The sequence below is a fragment of the Mesoplodon mirus genome (genome assembly GCF_964341445.2).
Source record: "Mesoplodon mirus genome assembly, chromosome: 4".
Taxonomy (NCBI): Eukaryota; Metazoa; Chordata; class Mammalia; order Artiodactyla; family Ziphiidae; genus Mesoplodon; species Mesoplodon mirus.
The window spans coordinates 97,594,085-97,609,849 of record NC_138979.1 but is presented as its reverse complement, the minus strand read 5'-3'; the positions used below and the strand labels follow the sequence as shown (position 1 = coordinate 97,609,849).

Below are 15,765 nucleotides of genomic sequence, written 5' to 3'. Positions count from 1 at the left end.
TGCATTTGTACTCTCCTCCTCTCACCATTGCTCATTTTGATATCCTATTTGGGTGTAGGTGATTTCCTACCTTTACTGTATGTTTGCCTTTACCAGTGAGCTTTTCCATTCATAATTTTCTTGTTTCTAGTTGTGGCCTTTTCTTTTCAGCCTAGAGAAGTTCCTTTTGCATTTTTTGCAAAGCTGGTTTGGTGGTTCTGAATTCTCTTAACTTTTGCTTGTCTGTAAAGCTTCTGATTTCTCTGAATCTGAATGACAGCCTTGCTGGGTAGAGTATTCTTAGTTGTAGGTTCTTCCCTTTCATCACTTTAAATATATTGTGCCACTCCCTTCTGTCCTGCAGAGTTTCTGCTGAGAAATTAGCTGAGAGTTTCCTTGTATGTTGTTTCTTTTCTCTTCTTGCTTTTAATATTTTTTTTCTTTGTGTTTAATTTTTGCCAGTTTGATTACTATGTGTCTCAGTGTGTTCCTCCTTGGGTTTATCCTGCCTGGGACTCTCTATGCTTCCTGGACTTGGGTGACTGTTTCCTTTCCCACGTTAGGGAAGTTTTCAGCTATTTATCTCCTCAAATATTTTCTCAGGTCCTTTCTGTTTTCTCCTTCTGGGACCCCTGTAATGCGAATGTTGGTGCATTTAATGTTGTCCCAGAGGTCTCTTAGACTGTCTTCATTTCTTTTCATTCTTTTTTCTTTATTGTGTTCCATGGCAGTGATTTCCACCATTCTGTCTTCTAGCTCACTTATCCGTTCTTCTGCCTCACTTATTCTGCTATTGATCCCTTCTAGTGTATTTTTTTATTTCAGTTATTGTATTGTTCATCTCTGCTTGTTCTTTAGTTCTTCCAGGTCTTTGTTAAACATTTCTTGTATATTCACAATATATGCCTCCACTCTTTCCAAGATCTTAGATCATCTTTACTATCATTACTCTGAATTCTTTTTCAGGTAGATTGCCTATCTCCACATCATTTAGTTGTTCTTCTGGGATTTTATCTTGTTCCTTCATCTGGGACATATTCCTCTGTTGTCTCATTTTGTCTAACTTTCTGTGATTGATTGCGGTTTCCATTCTGCAGGCTGCAGGGTTGTAGTTCTTCTTGCTTCTGCTGTCTGCCCCCTGGTGGATGAGGCCTGTCTAAGAGGCTTGTACAGGCTTCCTGATGGGAGGGATTGGTTCCTGCCCACTGGTGGGTGGAGGTATGTCTTCTCCCTCTGGTGGGCAGTGCTGTGTCAGGGGGTGTGTTTAGTGGGCAGTTGTTTACTCAGGAAGACTTTATGCAGCCTGTCTGTTGATGGGTGGGGCTGTGTTTCTGCCCTGTTGGTTGTTTGGCCTGAGTTGTCCCAGCACTGGAGCCTACAGGCTGTTGGGTGGGGCCAGGTCTTGGTGAGATAAAGGCAGTGTCCAGGAGGGCTCATGCCAATCAGTACTCTCCAGAACCACCACCTCCAGTGTTTGTCCCCACTGTGAACCACAGTCGCCCCTACCTCTGCAGGAGACCCCTCCAGTTACCAGCCAGTAGGTCTGGCCCAGGTTCTTATGAGGTCACTGCTTTTTTCCCTGGGTCCTGGTGCACATGAGATCTTGTGTGCACCTCCAAGAGCATATTTTCTGTTTTCCTCAGTCCTGTAGAATTCCCGCAGTCAAACCCCACTGGCCTTCAAAGCCAGTTTCTCTGGGGGATCCTCTTTGCGTTGCCAGACCCCCAGGCTGGGGAGCCAGTGTTGGGCTCAGAACTTTCACTCCTGTGGGAGAACTTCTGTGGTATAATTATTTTCCAGTTTGTGGGTCACCTACCCAGTGCATGTGGGATTTGATTTCATTGCGATTGCGCCCCTCCTACCATCTCATTCTTGCTTCTTCTTTGTCTTTGGATGTAGGATACAGTAAGTCCCCTACATATGAACCTTCAAGTTGTGAACTTTCAAAGATGCAAACGTGCATGCACATGTCCAGTCATGTAAGTTAGTTCATGTCTCTGGTGTACACTGTCGTGTGTGCATCCCCTACAAGTGGTTGTGCTTTTGTGTGCTTTACTGTACAGTACTGTATAGAGTACAGTACTGTACAGAATCTTTATTTCAAGCCCAGGTTGTCCGGAAGCAAGTGTAAAAACAGCACTGGTGTAGCTGGTACTACTGTACTTTTCAAGGTTCTATACTGTAGGATTAAAAATGTTTTCTTTATTTTTTGTGTTTGTTTTCTTATGTATTATTTGTGTGCAAAGTATTATAAACCTATTACAGTACAGTACTATATAGCTGATTGTGTTAGTTGTGTACCTAGGCTAACTTTGTTGGACTAACGAACAAATTAGACTTACGAACGCACTCTCGGAATGGAAATCATTCATATGTAGGGGACTTTCTGTATATTTTTTGGTAGGTTCCAGTGGGGTTTTTTGGTGAATAGTTGTTCAGCAGGCAGTTGTGATTTGGGTGTTTTCATAAGAAGAGGTGAGGTCACATCTTTCTAACCCACCATCTTGTCTCTGCCTCCAACCTTACAATACTATCTTTAACTACACCATTAAGAACAGCAGCACTTGCTGTTTTCACATCCAAGAAGGGGAATCCAAGAATCCCCTTCTTTCCTCTTACTTGGTTCCTACCCATCTCTCATGGGGTGAGTGCTGGTGCTTCATTTCCCCTGGGGTCATCCTTCTAGCCTCTTTCCTCTGTTTCAATAATACATGTATATGCACAACTCATTTTGATATTTAGTCATATATGCCAAGTATGTAGAAAAACTTAGACCTTATGAGAAAAATAGGAGGAAGAGTCTTATATTGTAAGTAGATCTCTAAAATTTTTTTGTATTCCTAAAATCAGAGTATTACAGATGTTTTTCATATTAATACATTGTAAAAGAACATAACTACTACTATACATTTAATTTATTTTCATTTTCCATTTCTTAATTGCTAGAAATTTTTAGGATTTTCTGCCCCCACAAGTTAGAAACATGCTGTAAATTTGTTTTGATTCATACAGATAGTATACACACTGAGAGACATTTTTCCCCTGAAGTTGGTTTTTCATTTACACAAATAAGTTTGTGGAAGTGAGCTGTAGCCTCACGCTGCCCAGAACTCACTGTGATCCACAGATGTAGAATAAGTTCTATGTTTTAAGACAGAATTTTTGAGTAGCTCTCTCAACTTCCTCTCCCCGTACTGCAGGATTATATAGGACTTGTGCTGCACAGGGAAATTTCAAGCATTGTCCATATGTTATCCTGTATTACCTGCCTCTTAACTCTCCCCCTTTCAGCAGACAGAGGAAAAGGGTTGATGGCTCTACTTCTCTTTGCTCTTCTCTTCCACTCCATCCGACCATTTAACTTCCTTTACTTCCCTTTTTCTCCTCCCAGGCTTCATGGCAGAACACACTAACTCTTATCCTGCCATCTGGTCTATCTTTCCTTCTTCAAATTATCCTTGAGTCTGACTCACTTGTGCTATTCACTCAATATGTGAAGTTCTTATTATGAGAACAAATTTATACCAATATAATTTTGCAAAGGATAACTTCTGGTTGATCAGGAATTTCTGCAGAGAGTTTTGATGTTTCTTAATTATTTGTAATATCTGTGTCTCAAATAAGCTGCTGAGGGTCAGGAAGCTGCTGAGGGTCAGGAATGGCCCTATTTTGCAGAATAAAAACCTAGACAAAGTGTTTACTTAATTAGGCACAGTGTTCTCTAGGATCGTGGCACTGATTAACCTGAGGTAGGCAGGACCATGCTGGGCTACATAGTTATTGAATAGGCTGATTACATCCTTTCTGTTTTCTATTTATTGCATTAATGTGATCAGGTATCTGATCCACTTGAGCCTTGGAGAGCTGGCCCTGCTGTCTGAGATGCTCATGGACATCCCCCATGGATGCCCATGGGGCAGGCAGTGAGGATGGCTGCTGCCACTGGTCCTCTGCAATCTCCCTGGCCTCAGCCTCCCTCCAACCAGAATAGGAGGTGGGTCACAGGGAGGCACTTACCCCAGGGAAGCACTTCTTGCCTGCAGAGAGGGTCTTTCAGCTTTGGATCCCTCAAAGGCCCAAGGAATGTGACCATGTGCCCACGAGACAGATGAGTGGGTGGAGGAAAATTCTACTTTACCTTTGCAGCTCCTTCCATCCTCCTGCAGAATGTAGCCTTTCGGGCATGAACACTGGTAACTCCCTTCTGTGTTCTTGCAGATAAAATTGCAGGGTTTGGGGGCCTGGTTGCACTCATTCAGATCTATGATCAAAGAGATACAATGTGACCACCCATCTAAAAAGATGCCTAAATGCTCAATACCCACAGCATCTAACAAAGAATCCTAGTTTTGAGGAAGGAAAAAGTAAATTCTGTGTAGTCTTTGATCACTGTCTTACATTTCCTTAAGAAATTACATAGGCTTTTTAGATTTTTAGTTTGGGTTTTTTTTTTTTTTTCACCATAATGTACAATTTCCACCTGGGAATAAACCTGAGCATCAGAAATAGAGCACTTACCTATGCAGGCAGTTCCGGTTATATCTGGAGTATAGCCAGTTTTACAAATGCAGTGATAGGATCCTCTGTCATTGACGCATTCCCCATTCCGGCAAACATCATGAATAACCTTGCACTCGTCAATATCTATAATTTAATGAGTAAAAAGTAAAATGAGAAAGACATTATAAAATGGACAACATTCATACATAGGGGTCACTTCACTGTAAATACTAAAACTGTGTGACTATATTATGGACCTAAGGAATTAAACCAAAGGGATGACAGCATATGTTTCATATGTAATGGTAATTGTATTGAAAGGGAAATGAATAACTTTATTAGACTATAAGGGAAAACTTAATAATTGCCCTTCTAAATTTATAGTTTTTCTCCATTGGGTTCAGAGAACAACCATCTCATCTAGACATATTTATTAGCTCCTTGCTCCATCTCATGCCATCAAGCTTGCCTCCTCCAGACATCTCATAAATGAATCACAGCAGAAGATCCTTTTGATGAGGAAATCCCATTTTCTTCTAATAGTGTATGTCCAAAACAAGGAAAGTTTTCTTTCTATTCTTTTTGTTGTGTTTAAAGTTAATCCTGAAAAATAACAAATTGCATACTACTGGGGAAATGGGACCAAACTTCCCTCCTTTGGTTAAGGGAGGCATCAGTGGATCACTGGGCTGAGTTTTTGCAGCCTGCTAGGGAAGAGAGACCCTTATTCACAGCTCCACCACAGGGAGAAAGATTTGGTCAATATGTACTCTTGGGCATTAAAGACACTGTCCGCCATATCTTGACCCATCTGTTTCCTTACTGCTTGGTGGGATGCCAATACCAAGTGAGTTCTTAGCCTTTGATTGCCAAGTAACCATTTTCTATCAACAGCTCTTATTTTTCCTGATTTTTTCAAGTTTACTATGAAATGCAATTTAGCATACCCACCTTGGTCTCAAGAAATGAGTCTTTCCACTGTTTCATTTTCATATCCTCCGAAGAATCATAAACTGCTTTTGGTCATTCCATCTTATCTATTCTGTCTTTTACCACATCTAGTTCTGTTATTCTACCGTTAGCCACATCTTTCTAACATGAACACAAATCCTCTTTAATCTCTTTCTTCTCCTCTCACTTCTAATTTCCTCCCAAGGAGCTCAAAAAGTCTTTCTCCTTTCTCTTTCATGAGACTAAAAACAATTGCAGTTACTGTTGATAAACAGACCTGAAATTTTTTTCAGTTGCCTCAGACACCTCAACAGCCTCCTCATCCCTCACAAGTTCAAGCAACTTGCAGTTTCCCAGAGGCAATTGTCTTAATTGCCAATAGAGTCGCCCCTCCATATCCAGGGCATTGGTTCCAGGACCCCCTCACTGATACCAAAATCCACGGATGCTCAAGTCCCTTGTATAAAATGGCATAGTATAGTTGGCACTGCAGGTTCAATCAGCCTCGAATCGATATCAATCCAGGGTTGGTTGGATCTACGGATGTGGAACCTACAGATATGGAAGGCTGACTGTGTATCAGCGTTGTTTATACTTCTTTCATGCAGTGTATTTCAGCCAATTTTATGAGATAAAATACACATTGGTGGACTAGTTTAGGAATTTAGTGATCATTTATTCCAGAGTTTATCTAAAAAAATATATTCTGAGTAACCACTAGCTGACTTATAACAAACTTTGGCTTGAAAAGTTGAGGACTCATAATGCAGAGGCAGGGACTCAAGCACACACAATTTAATCAGACCAAGGACACTTTGGCAACATGAACTTGAATATCTAAAATACCATAATGAAGACTCTTTGTCAACCTATACTATGCAACTCAGCCTAGGCCATATTATAGATTCTGTATTCTCATCTGTTCTTCCTGAAACAAACTCCCTGAAAGTATTTTTGGACCATAAATGAAGTACCTGCTCTGTTAGTCAAAAATCAGAACAAAATAAAGTACCTGCTCCATTGGTCATAAACCCTCGGCCATGGGGGCAGAGTTTTTTGAAAGCCACAGTGCCCTGGAAAGGGCAGATCTCACAGTGGGGACCCCAGCCTCTCCCTCCATCGCAGCAGCATTCAGACTTGGTGACTGGGTTCCTGTTGCTTGAGCCGATCTGACACATGTTTTGGAGCACCTCTGTGAAGCAGTACCCTTCCCGGTTGTCTGGAAGGGACATGATATTGTAAAGAGAATTTGGGGGAATTTTAGGAGCGTAACAAGGTATTCAGAATTTGGTCAGATATAAAACCCAAGAAGGATGTTAACACTTTACCCTGGGTGAGAAGGAGCAAGAAGGGAAAGCTGGAAACGGCAGTAAGAGAGAAAGGATAACATCTGGGGAAAATAAGAAAGACAAGAAATTCAGTAAGTGGGCAGAAAGGCATTGGCCTCAACAAGGTTATCACTCTATCTGCTCCCAGAAATATGGGGGAATAGTCTTGCTATAGAGGGGGTCAGAGAAACACTTGGAAACTGATCCTGAGGATCAAGGGCTTAAAAAGGCAGCTGAGAAAGAAATTCCAAGCAAGTGATTCAATGATACAATTAGCAAAGGAAGAAGTTAGCGGCAGGGTGGTGCTAAACCCAGTGGACAATCACGGTCATTGAGTCATCTCCAAAATATGAACATTTTTAACCCTTGCTCAAATTTCAACAGTTTCTATCATTTCAAATAAGAGATCTGGTTTCAAGTGTCCCAGTGGGGGGTTACAAAAGCATCCTGTCATCTGTACTCACCAAGGCACTCATCCTGGGTGGGGCTGGCTGTGAAGCCATCATTGCACTCACAGGTATAGCTCCCCCTGGTGTTGAGGCAGCGCCCGTTCTCACAGATCCCAGGCTTGGTCTGACATTCATTCTCATCTGTGTGGTTTAATTGAAGGGCCAAAAACAAGAGGAGTCATCTGTCTGTTGCTTTGTACAAAGATGGATTCTTTTTCTTTTAAAAATTTAGTTCGTGAATAGTAACCTATTCACATTGTTCCAAATTCAAAAGGTACAAAAGAATATTCAGCAAATGTGCCCCTCCCTCCCCTTTCCCCAGCCACCAAACTCCCCTCCTGGGAAGCAACCAGTGCTACTGTCAGTTTCTAAAGTATCCTTCTAGAGATGAATTATGCCCATACAAACAAACACAACCATTCATGCATGTACCTCCACCCTTTTAAAAACATAATTGATAGCATTTTTATATACTTAAACAGATGATAGCATTTTAGGTACATTTACATTTTTCACTTAATAAAATTTAAAACTTTCCATATCTGTACATGTAGAGGATTCTCAAAGGATTATTTTAAATGAAGGAAAAAAAGCCTTAAGATCAATCTGTTAAAGAAATATTACAATACTTCACTAGAATAATGTCTGTGATGGTCAGTTTTGACCTGAGGGAGTTTATCTATACTAATCTTCTGATTCAATGTAGATTATGCTTATTATAATACTTCAATAATATCAAGGAATCATAATTCAGTCTCCCAGCTTTAAAAAAAAGCCTTAAAATAGCTGGAGAGTCTTATGAGTGTTTAGAAAGATCATAAAGTAATTTGCCTAGGCGCTTCCAACTGAGAATAGTTTCAAGCCCCTGAGGCCGAGATCTCCTTTTGAGAGGCAGAGGCTTGGAAGGTGACATTCAGAACAGCGTTAAAACAGCTCAAAATTCCCAATGCCAAGGCCACCCTGATACCAATTAAATCAGAATATCTGAGGTGGGACCTGAGGTCTCTGAGTGATTCCAGTGTGCACCTGAGGCTGAAAATCACTGATCCCAGAAGATCCAGTGTATGATCATAAACCCACATGCTTTTTCTGTGCTTTGAAAGTCTGCTCTTCAACTTCCGTTTAATTCTGTATCTTACAGAGTAAGAGGACAATGAGGTTCTTAAGCTTCTTGACCAACAACATAAAATATACTTTCCTGATGTGATTGAATATTAAAAAGGAAAAGGATACATGTGGGAATTTTCTAGTATTTTTTTCTTATATTTACTGACTAAAGCAGAGGTCAGGAAACTTTTTCTGTAAGTAACAGTAATGTTATAGTATTACTATATAATATACAGTCAACAGTTTAGGCTTTGCAGGCCATTTGATCTCTTGTTGCAACTGCTCCACTCTGCTCTGCTATTGTGGCATGAAGACAGCCATGGAAAATAATGAATGGTTACAGCTGGGTTCCAATATGAGTCTCTTTACAAAGACAGCTGGCAGACTGCCAGGCTGAATTTGGCCCTAGAGCTGTGGTTTGCCAATCCCTGGTCTACTATGGTTTTCAAGGCTGAAGCCACATTAGAATCACCTGGGGAGCTTTAAAAAAATGCCAGTGCCTGGGCCTCAAACTAGACAAGACCAGTTTCTCTGGATGTAGATCCCCATGGTCTAGTGATGCTCCCGGTCCACAGGGACCACGCATCTGGACTCAATGTCAGAGTGGTGGTAGAAAGTTAAGTCAATAGAGAGGTATTCCAATGTGGTGGAAAGAACTGACCCCCAAACAACAAAGGAGTATAAAAACAGTAAAGAAGGGACTAGAGGAAATACCTGGTCTTCTAATCCTGGCAGCAAAATGGGCCTAGAAAGCAGGCAAAGGCCAGCTCAGAGGAAGAGAATGATGTTGCTGGTGGAATTCATAGATAATCGAGAGGCAAGGGGACATCTACAGGAAGTCATGATGTGAGGTAAGAGAGGCAGGAAGAACACAGTGTCCACAAGGACCCAGAGCCCACGTCTCTTCTGTCCTTTGTCACTTCCCACTCATTCAAAGCTCCTTTGGTGGGGATGCCCTTACCTACGCAGCCTTCTCCATCGGGTCTTCGCTGGTACCCAGGTCCACAGATGCAGATGTATGTGCCAATGAGGTTCTTGCATTCCATCAGTTTTTCAGCACAGTCATGTTTTCCCTCTTCACACTCATCCTCATCTGGAAAGAATGTACAACCACAAATTCATAAAAGGAGCTGCCTTAATTTCCTGCCTTTTAAACACAAAATGGTATTCAGTAACTAATTTTCATTGACACTATTTCAGCATTAATCTACTTCCTTTTGCACTGTTGGGAGGTGGTCTCAAGATGGGAAGGAGTCTTCTAACCCCCTTTGAACTTAATGAAGAAATTTCTCTCTGATAAATTCTTCAAAGGCAGGAAGTGTGATTTCCAATTCTTTTTGACGAATTGAACTAAAAAGGCCTTACAAAAGGCTTTCATAATATGATAATTATAACAAGAGCATTATCATACAGATATAATAATAAACCAAAGCTTCCATTATACAATACTTATAACACTATAATAGATTATATCTTAATATCAGAATAATATATTAGAATCATTGTGAAATATAATAATGAAAGTTTTGGTTTTTGTACTTTGAGGAAAAGGCGAGCATCCACAAATATCTTCTTCTCTACTGGTTCTTCCTTCCATTTCCTTTTTTTTCTGTAAGTGTGGCTCTTCTTCATTCATTACTTTCCGTCCTATGGCATTTCCCTCTCTTTATCTTTCCCTGTTATATTATCTGAGCTGAAAATTTTGGACTTTAGCCTGCATGTGACATGGAGCTCTCACTTAGGGAATTTTCCTACCTTTAAGAAAAATTCTATTTAAGCCATTTGAGGAGAACATATATCTGCTCATTTAAGACTATGGGAGGAGCAAATCAGAGCTCTTCAAGGATCCCCAGGATTTACCCATCTTTGTATAACAGAGCTTAGTCCAGTGCTTTGGAAATTGAAGGTGTTCAGTAAGCATTGTTTAAAGTAGATTCCATGTGTTACCCCATTCTTGGACTATAATATCCCTTAGTGGTGGGGATTACTTTTTAATATTCATATTCCTTCTCTTGTGTTCTCATTTATCATACTGGGATATGATTATATCTGTCTCAACCTCTTCATATTGAGCTTCTTGCATGTGGGGAAATGTCTTTTTTTTCTTTATATCTTCATGCCTTGCAGAATGACTGGCATGTCACAGGCATGCAATGCATGGTGAACTAAAAAGGATCTGTAGTGCAGCCCTTGACTCAGCTTTAAGCTACAATTTAGGAGAAAAGGTAGCAATGACAACCCCCATATTATCCGTGGACTACAGCAGTGCTCCCCAATTCCCAGCCTTCCTCTACTAATTGGAAGCTTTGGAGGGACACCTCCCATCATAGACAAAGTTAGGGCTCCCTGGCTTAGATGACCTTGAACATGAGTGTCTCACCTCTGCACATTCTTCTGTCTTCTCTCAGAACATATCCAGTGGGACATTTGCATTCATATGAGCCGTAAGTGTTCACACATCGGAAGGCACAGAGCAGAGGATTCTGGGCACACTCGTTTATATCTGTGGTAGAATGTAGTAAGAGAATAATGGATCATAGGCATCAACGAAAAAAAGGAATATACTTTTAGCAAAAGTGGTAACGCTTCACTGTCATAAACATGGATAGGCCAAGCAGTCTTTTGATGTTCAAAGAATTATAAAATTGGGTTGGTTATTTTATAATTGGCATAAGTAGGGTGATCATACATCTTGCTTCTTCCAGTACAAACTCAGTTTATGCCTATTGTGCTGGTATAACTATTAACTGTTATTTAGGTGGATGAGAAATTACAGGTCACCCTACATATAGGGAGCTTTTCTGAAATCCTGGCTTTGAAGTCTCAAGTTGACCAGTTGCCTCTCCCTAAAGTCACATGGAGTGGGGATCAGTTTTACCCCATTCAGCCAAAACAACTGCCAAGTCAACTGCTGTCAGAACAGAAGCAACCCATCCAATATCATTAACCACCTCCCCTTCCCCAAATAAGAGAGGCTCCTGTGAAGTAACAGTGATTCTTATGCCCAAGAAAATGGTGTTCTGAATAATTTCACACTGATGCCCAAGTAATAGCCTTAAATATCTAGGAATAATAATAATGATAGATTAATAGATGGAAGTGGTTTCTGTAGATTGCATAGTTTGGAACCATCAGAATATGTTTTGGAAAAGTAGGGTTAAAACAGACCATCTTGATTATTATGTTTCTCCCTAAGGTCAATGATCCTGACTGAGAACACAAGTGAGACCCTAGATCATGATTTAAAAATTCACCAACAGCTTTGACTATGAGTATTGATGGGTCATATTTCTAATGAAGAGCTCACTTTAATACCCACTTAACTATCTCCTCCCCTTCATTCTTTTATTAAACCAGTGGTTCTCAACTTGAGAGTGCATCAGAATTACCTGGAGGGCTGCTAGGCCCCACTCTTAGAGTTTCTGATTCAGGAGGTCTGGGACGAGGCCTGAAAATCTGCATTTCTAGCAAGTTCCCAGGTGATGCTGATGTGGCTGATCCAGGGACCACCCTTTGAGAACCACTATTCTAGACACTCCCTCCCTTTCCTTACATCCCGTTTTCTTTCCTTATATCCTACCAGGCATACTAACAGTTGCTTAGAGTATGGACAGCCTCTTTTGCTGTGATTGCTCCCAGACAGTTAAAGGATATTGGTGGTTATCTCAGTGTGTAGTAGATCTTTCTATGAGTAGAAAAGAAAAAGAAAAAGAAAAAGAAAGGGTGCACGGGATACAAAGAAAAAAGGTTGCAGGGGGGGAATGGAAAATAAAAAAGAGGGTAGTAGACAAGGCAGGTGTTGTATCTAAATATTAGTAGTAGAGGACTTCCCTGGTGGTGCAGTGGTTAAGAATCCCCCTGCCAATGCAGGGGACACGGGTTCGAGCCCTGGTCCGGGAAGATCCCACATGCCGTGGAGCAACTAAGCCTGTGTGCCACAACTACTGAGCCTGAGCTCTAGAGCCCGCAAGCCACAACTACTGAGCCTGCGAGCCACAACTACTGAGCCCACGTGCCACAACTGCTGAAGCCCACATGCTTAGAGCCCATGCTTGGCAAAAAAGAGAAGCCACCGCAACTTCAATGAGAAGCCTGTGCACTGCAACAAAGAGTAGCCCCTGCTCGCCGTAACTAGGGAAAGTCTGTGTGCAGCAATGAAGACCCAACACAGCCATAAATAAATAAATAAATAAATTTAATAAAATAAAAAATAAATATTGGTAGTAGAGACACCAACAAGAACTCTGCATGAGATGCGGCATAACTTGTGCCATGAACCACTTACATCTTTTTCAGATACTCTCTGCAGAGAGGAGGCCACATAGAGAAGAAATGATAGCATGGCCCACCAGGCCCAGATTTTCCTTATTTTATATACCCTGAGTGGTATTTAATATTCAGAATTGTAATCAACCAAGTACTGTCCCTGTGATCAGAACATGTAACCAACTATTCTGTGTTTAAGAGGCTTACCTTCACAAGTCATCATTGGACCAGGCTCAAATCCCTCCTCACAGGTGCATTCAAAACCTCCAATCACGTTCTTGCAGGTTCCATTTCCACAAGGATTGCCCACCGAACACTCATCAGTATCTGCAGGTGATCAGAAGTGTAGTCAAAACATGATGGATTGAGAGAAAAATGGACTTGGACTGAGAGAATGCCTTTCTTTCTATCAGAATATTTTGATCTCTAACATCTTGTTTTATTCTCATTCTGTCCTTGAGAAAGGAGTGCATGCGTCTTATTACTACAGATTTATAGCTGTGAAATTTGACTTGCTGAGTGGCAGTGGCAGTAACAGTAATGGTACCTGGGCTTCTTAGCCCTTACAGTGCTCTTCATCATGAGTGTCCCCAGCCTTCTACATTATGAAGTACATCTACTGGGGAATAGATACTCAAAGGGTTAAAACAAGGCTTCTCTCACAAGTCAAAAGTTTTCGCTTACTTAAAGCTAGAAATACATCTCCAGTTTGGCCTTACATTACATCATTCTCCAAGAAGTCTTAAACATGATGCATTTTTGCCAGATATAAAATAGAAGACTAAACATACGCAAAATAAGAGACCAGAGGTTAAGCAAAATTAATACACAAGATAAAGTCAAGATTCAAGTAGATTTTGTTGATTTTGTTGAAACCAGATGGTTTACATTAGGCAGAAGAAAGGCTAGAAAGAAATGTGTTTAGGGTATGAGCTCTCTAAACAACTGTGGAGAGAGAACAAATCTTACCAAGGAAGTCTAAAAAATATGTATGTCTCCTCACCCATCCACCTAGAATACTGACTGTTCTTATTCTGACACAGCTCTTGGGGGAGAGTACCTTCCTTTGGGAAAGGAACATTTCAGAGAAGTAACATTGCTATCTCAGCTATCTAGAGCACAGAAGAGTGATGGGTTGTTATCAAGGACTATGTCTCATGTTAGGTTCTGAAATCAGCAAGTGAGGGCAAGAGGGTATGGCAGAGAGACCCTGGGTGAGGATGCTTATTTCTCCTATACATCGTAGCACTAACTGAAGATACTGAATAAAAAACATTGACAGCTTTGCTTTTGTTCTGCTATGAAATTGCATTTCGCTCTCAAGAATATTACATCTCTTTCAAGTTAATACACATCACAATATCATTGGTTTTTAGAGCTGTAAGGTAATTAGAACTATTTTAATCCATCTGCATGATATTACATTCTGAGGCTTAGAAAGGCAGTTAAAACCTCATGCCCTGATTCCCTATAAGGAAAGAACATCTTCTAATGGACACAGACAAACCCTCAGCATTTATGCCATTATTAATTTCGGTTACATTGAATGGCTTTGGATTTCTTAGATAAAAGAGGTCAAAGATCAGCCGTAGGAACCATTCTTTGAGATTTTAATAAGGGGGTTAAAACAAGAGGAATGTACACTGGGTACACAGCCTTTCATAGTACTAACTGTAACAAAATCTGGGTAAATTTTGTGTTTTACATACTAAGAGAATAAGATTATGACCATTAACAATTTTTTACCTTTAAATTTCACAAAGGCTTTCATTATATATGCTGTCCTTTCTACTATCTCTTCAAACGTGTTCAGTGTCCTCCTCATCAGACTGTAAGGTCCATGCAAGGAAGGACCATGTTGGCTTGGTTCACTACTGTAGCCATAGAACCTAGCACAGTGCCTGGTACATGGTGGGGACTCAGCTAGTATTGCTAGATGAATGATACGTGAACAAGTGTATAAAACTTATTTCTGTCCCATCTTGGTACTTATTCTTCCTAGTGTGAATGCTGAATAGCTTAATTTCTGATTTGTAAAATCCCAATAACAGAAACTGCTTTATTACTCACCCACACATTCATTCCCTTCCAGAATGTAGCCAAAGGGACACTCGCAGCGATAGGAGCCATCAGTATTGATGCACTGCCCGTGTTTACACACATCAGGTTCTTGGCACTCATCCATATCTTAAGCAAAGGAGGAAAAAATAGTGAATAACAATGTATTTTTGGAAACACAAAGGTAAATTATGATCATTTCAGTGCCTAATCGATGAAATATCTAGTATTACAATATTAACATGCAATACAATAATACAATTGGTATCTAAATGAAAAGACCAAAAAAAAGCTTAATTTTCCAAGATAAATGTGGAGAAATAACAGCTAGAGAAAGGACAAAGAAGAGGCTGGTTGAAAATATTAAGAAATGCTGAGAATCCAGCACAAGCCACTCACCAACCGCTGAATCATCGGGTCCCACAATGATTCCACTTCCATAGGGACAGATCTGGCGGAAGGCCTCTGTGGTGGAGATGAACTCTTGTTAATAGGTGGGCCAAAGGCAATTAACTACAGGCTCCTCCCCAAGTACTGTGTGGAAGCTGCACATATTGGAACATGATGAACAAGCCAAGCCCAGAAACCAGAGAAAGATAACAAGGCTCCCAGAGCTGGTGTACCTACTACTCGGGCAGCTTTGAGTCATAACATAGTTCAGAAGAAAATAACTACCTAGCTCCTGAGATAAAATAATTTTAGTGAACATTTTAGTTGGACTTACAATTAAATTGCCTTACATTTTGGAGGTCTACAATCTTACAGCCTGTGCCTTGAATGGCCAAAGAGAAATGCAGATAGTAGACATACCATCGGGTTCAGTGGGGCACAGCTCACAGGGATCTCCCCAGCCTTCTCCCTTCAAGGCACAGCAGCATTCCTGTTTGGAGTGATTTCTGGATTTGGGTGATGAACACTTTCCTCCTTCAAACTTGGCGTAACAGTAGCTCATTCGCAAATCTGCAGCACAAATTCAAGAGACCCCTCAGTTGCTTTCCTACTAAGTCATTATTGTATAATACTGAGTAAGAAACAATCCACCCTGTTAAATGTGATCTCTTCTCATTACTAAAGTCACACTTTTTAAGTGATTATAATAGTAATTGAGCTGAGATCTTTAAAGCGGT

The 15,765-nt window shown here is 40.6% G+C and overlaps 1 protein-coding gene across 1 annotated transcript in view; it reads right to left on the bottom strand.

Moving 5' to 3' along the window:
• Nucleotides 1-15,765, bottom strand: part of FBN1 (fibrillin 1) — a 261,762-nt gene that overhangs the window by 25,604 nt on the left and 220,393 nt on the right. The window contains exons 51-60 of the mRNA XM_082617138.1: nt 15,449-15,598; nt 15,038-15,103; nt 14,651-14,767; nt 12,788-12,907; nt 10,695-10,817; nt 9,276-9,407; nt 7,223-7,348; nt 6,443-6,649; nt 4,498-4,623; nt 4,118-4,240 (exon numbers count right to left, since the gene is read on the bottom strand). Coding sequence (XP_082473264.1) covers nt 4,118-4,240; nt 4,498-4,623; nt 6,443-6,649; nt 7,223-7,348; nt 9,276-9,407; nt 10,695-10,817; nt 12,788-12,907; nt 14,651-14,767; nt 15,038-15,103; nt 15,449-15,598 — 1,290 coding nt within the window. The remainder of the gene's footprint in view (nt 1-4,117; nt 4,241-4,497; nt 4,624-6,442; nt 6,650-7,222; nt 7,349-9,275; nt 9,408-10,694; nt 10,818-12,787; nt 12,908-14,650; nt 14,768-15,037; nt 15,104-15,448; nt 15,599-15,765) is intronic.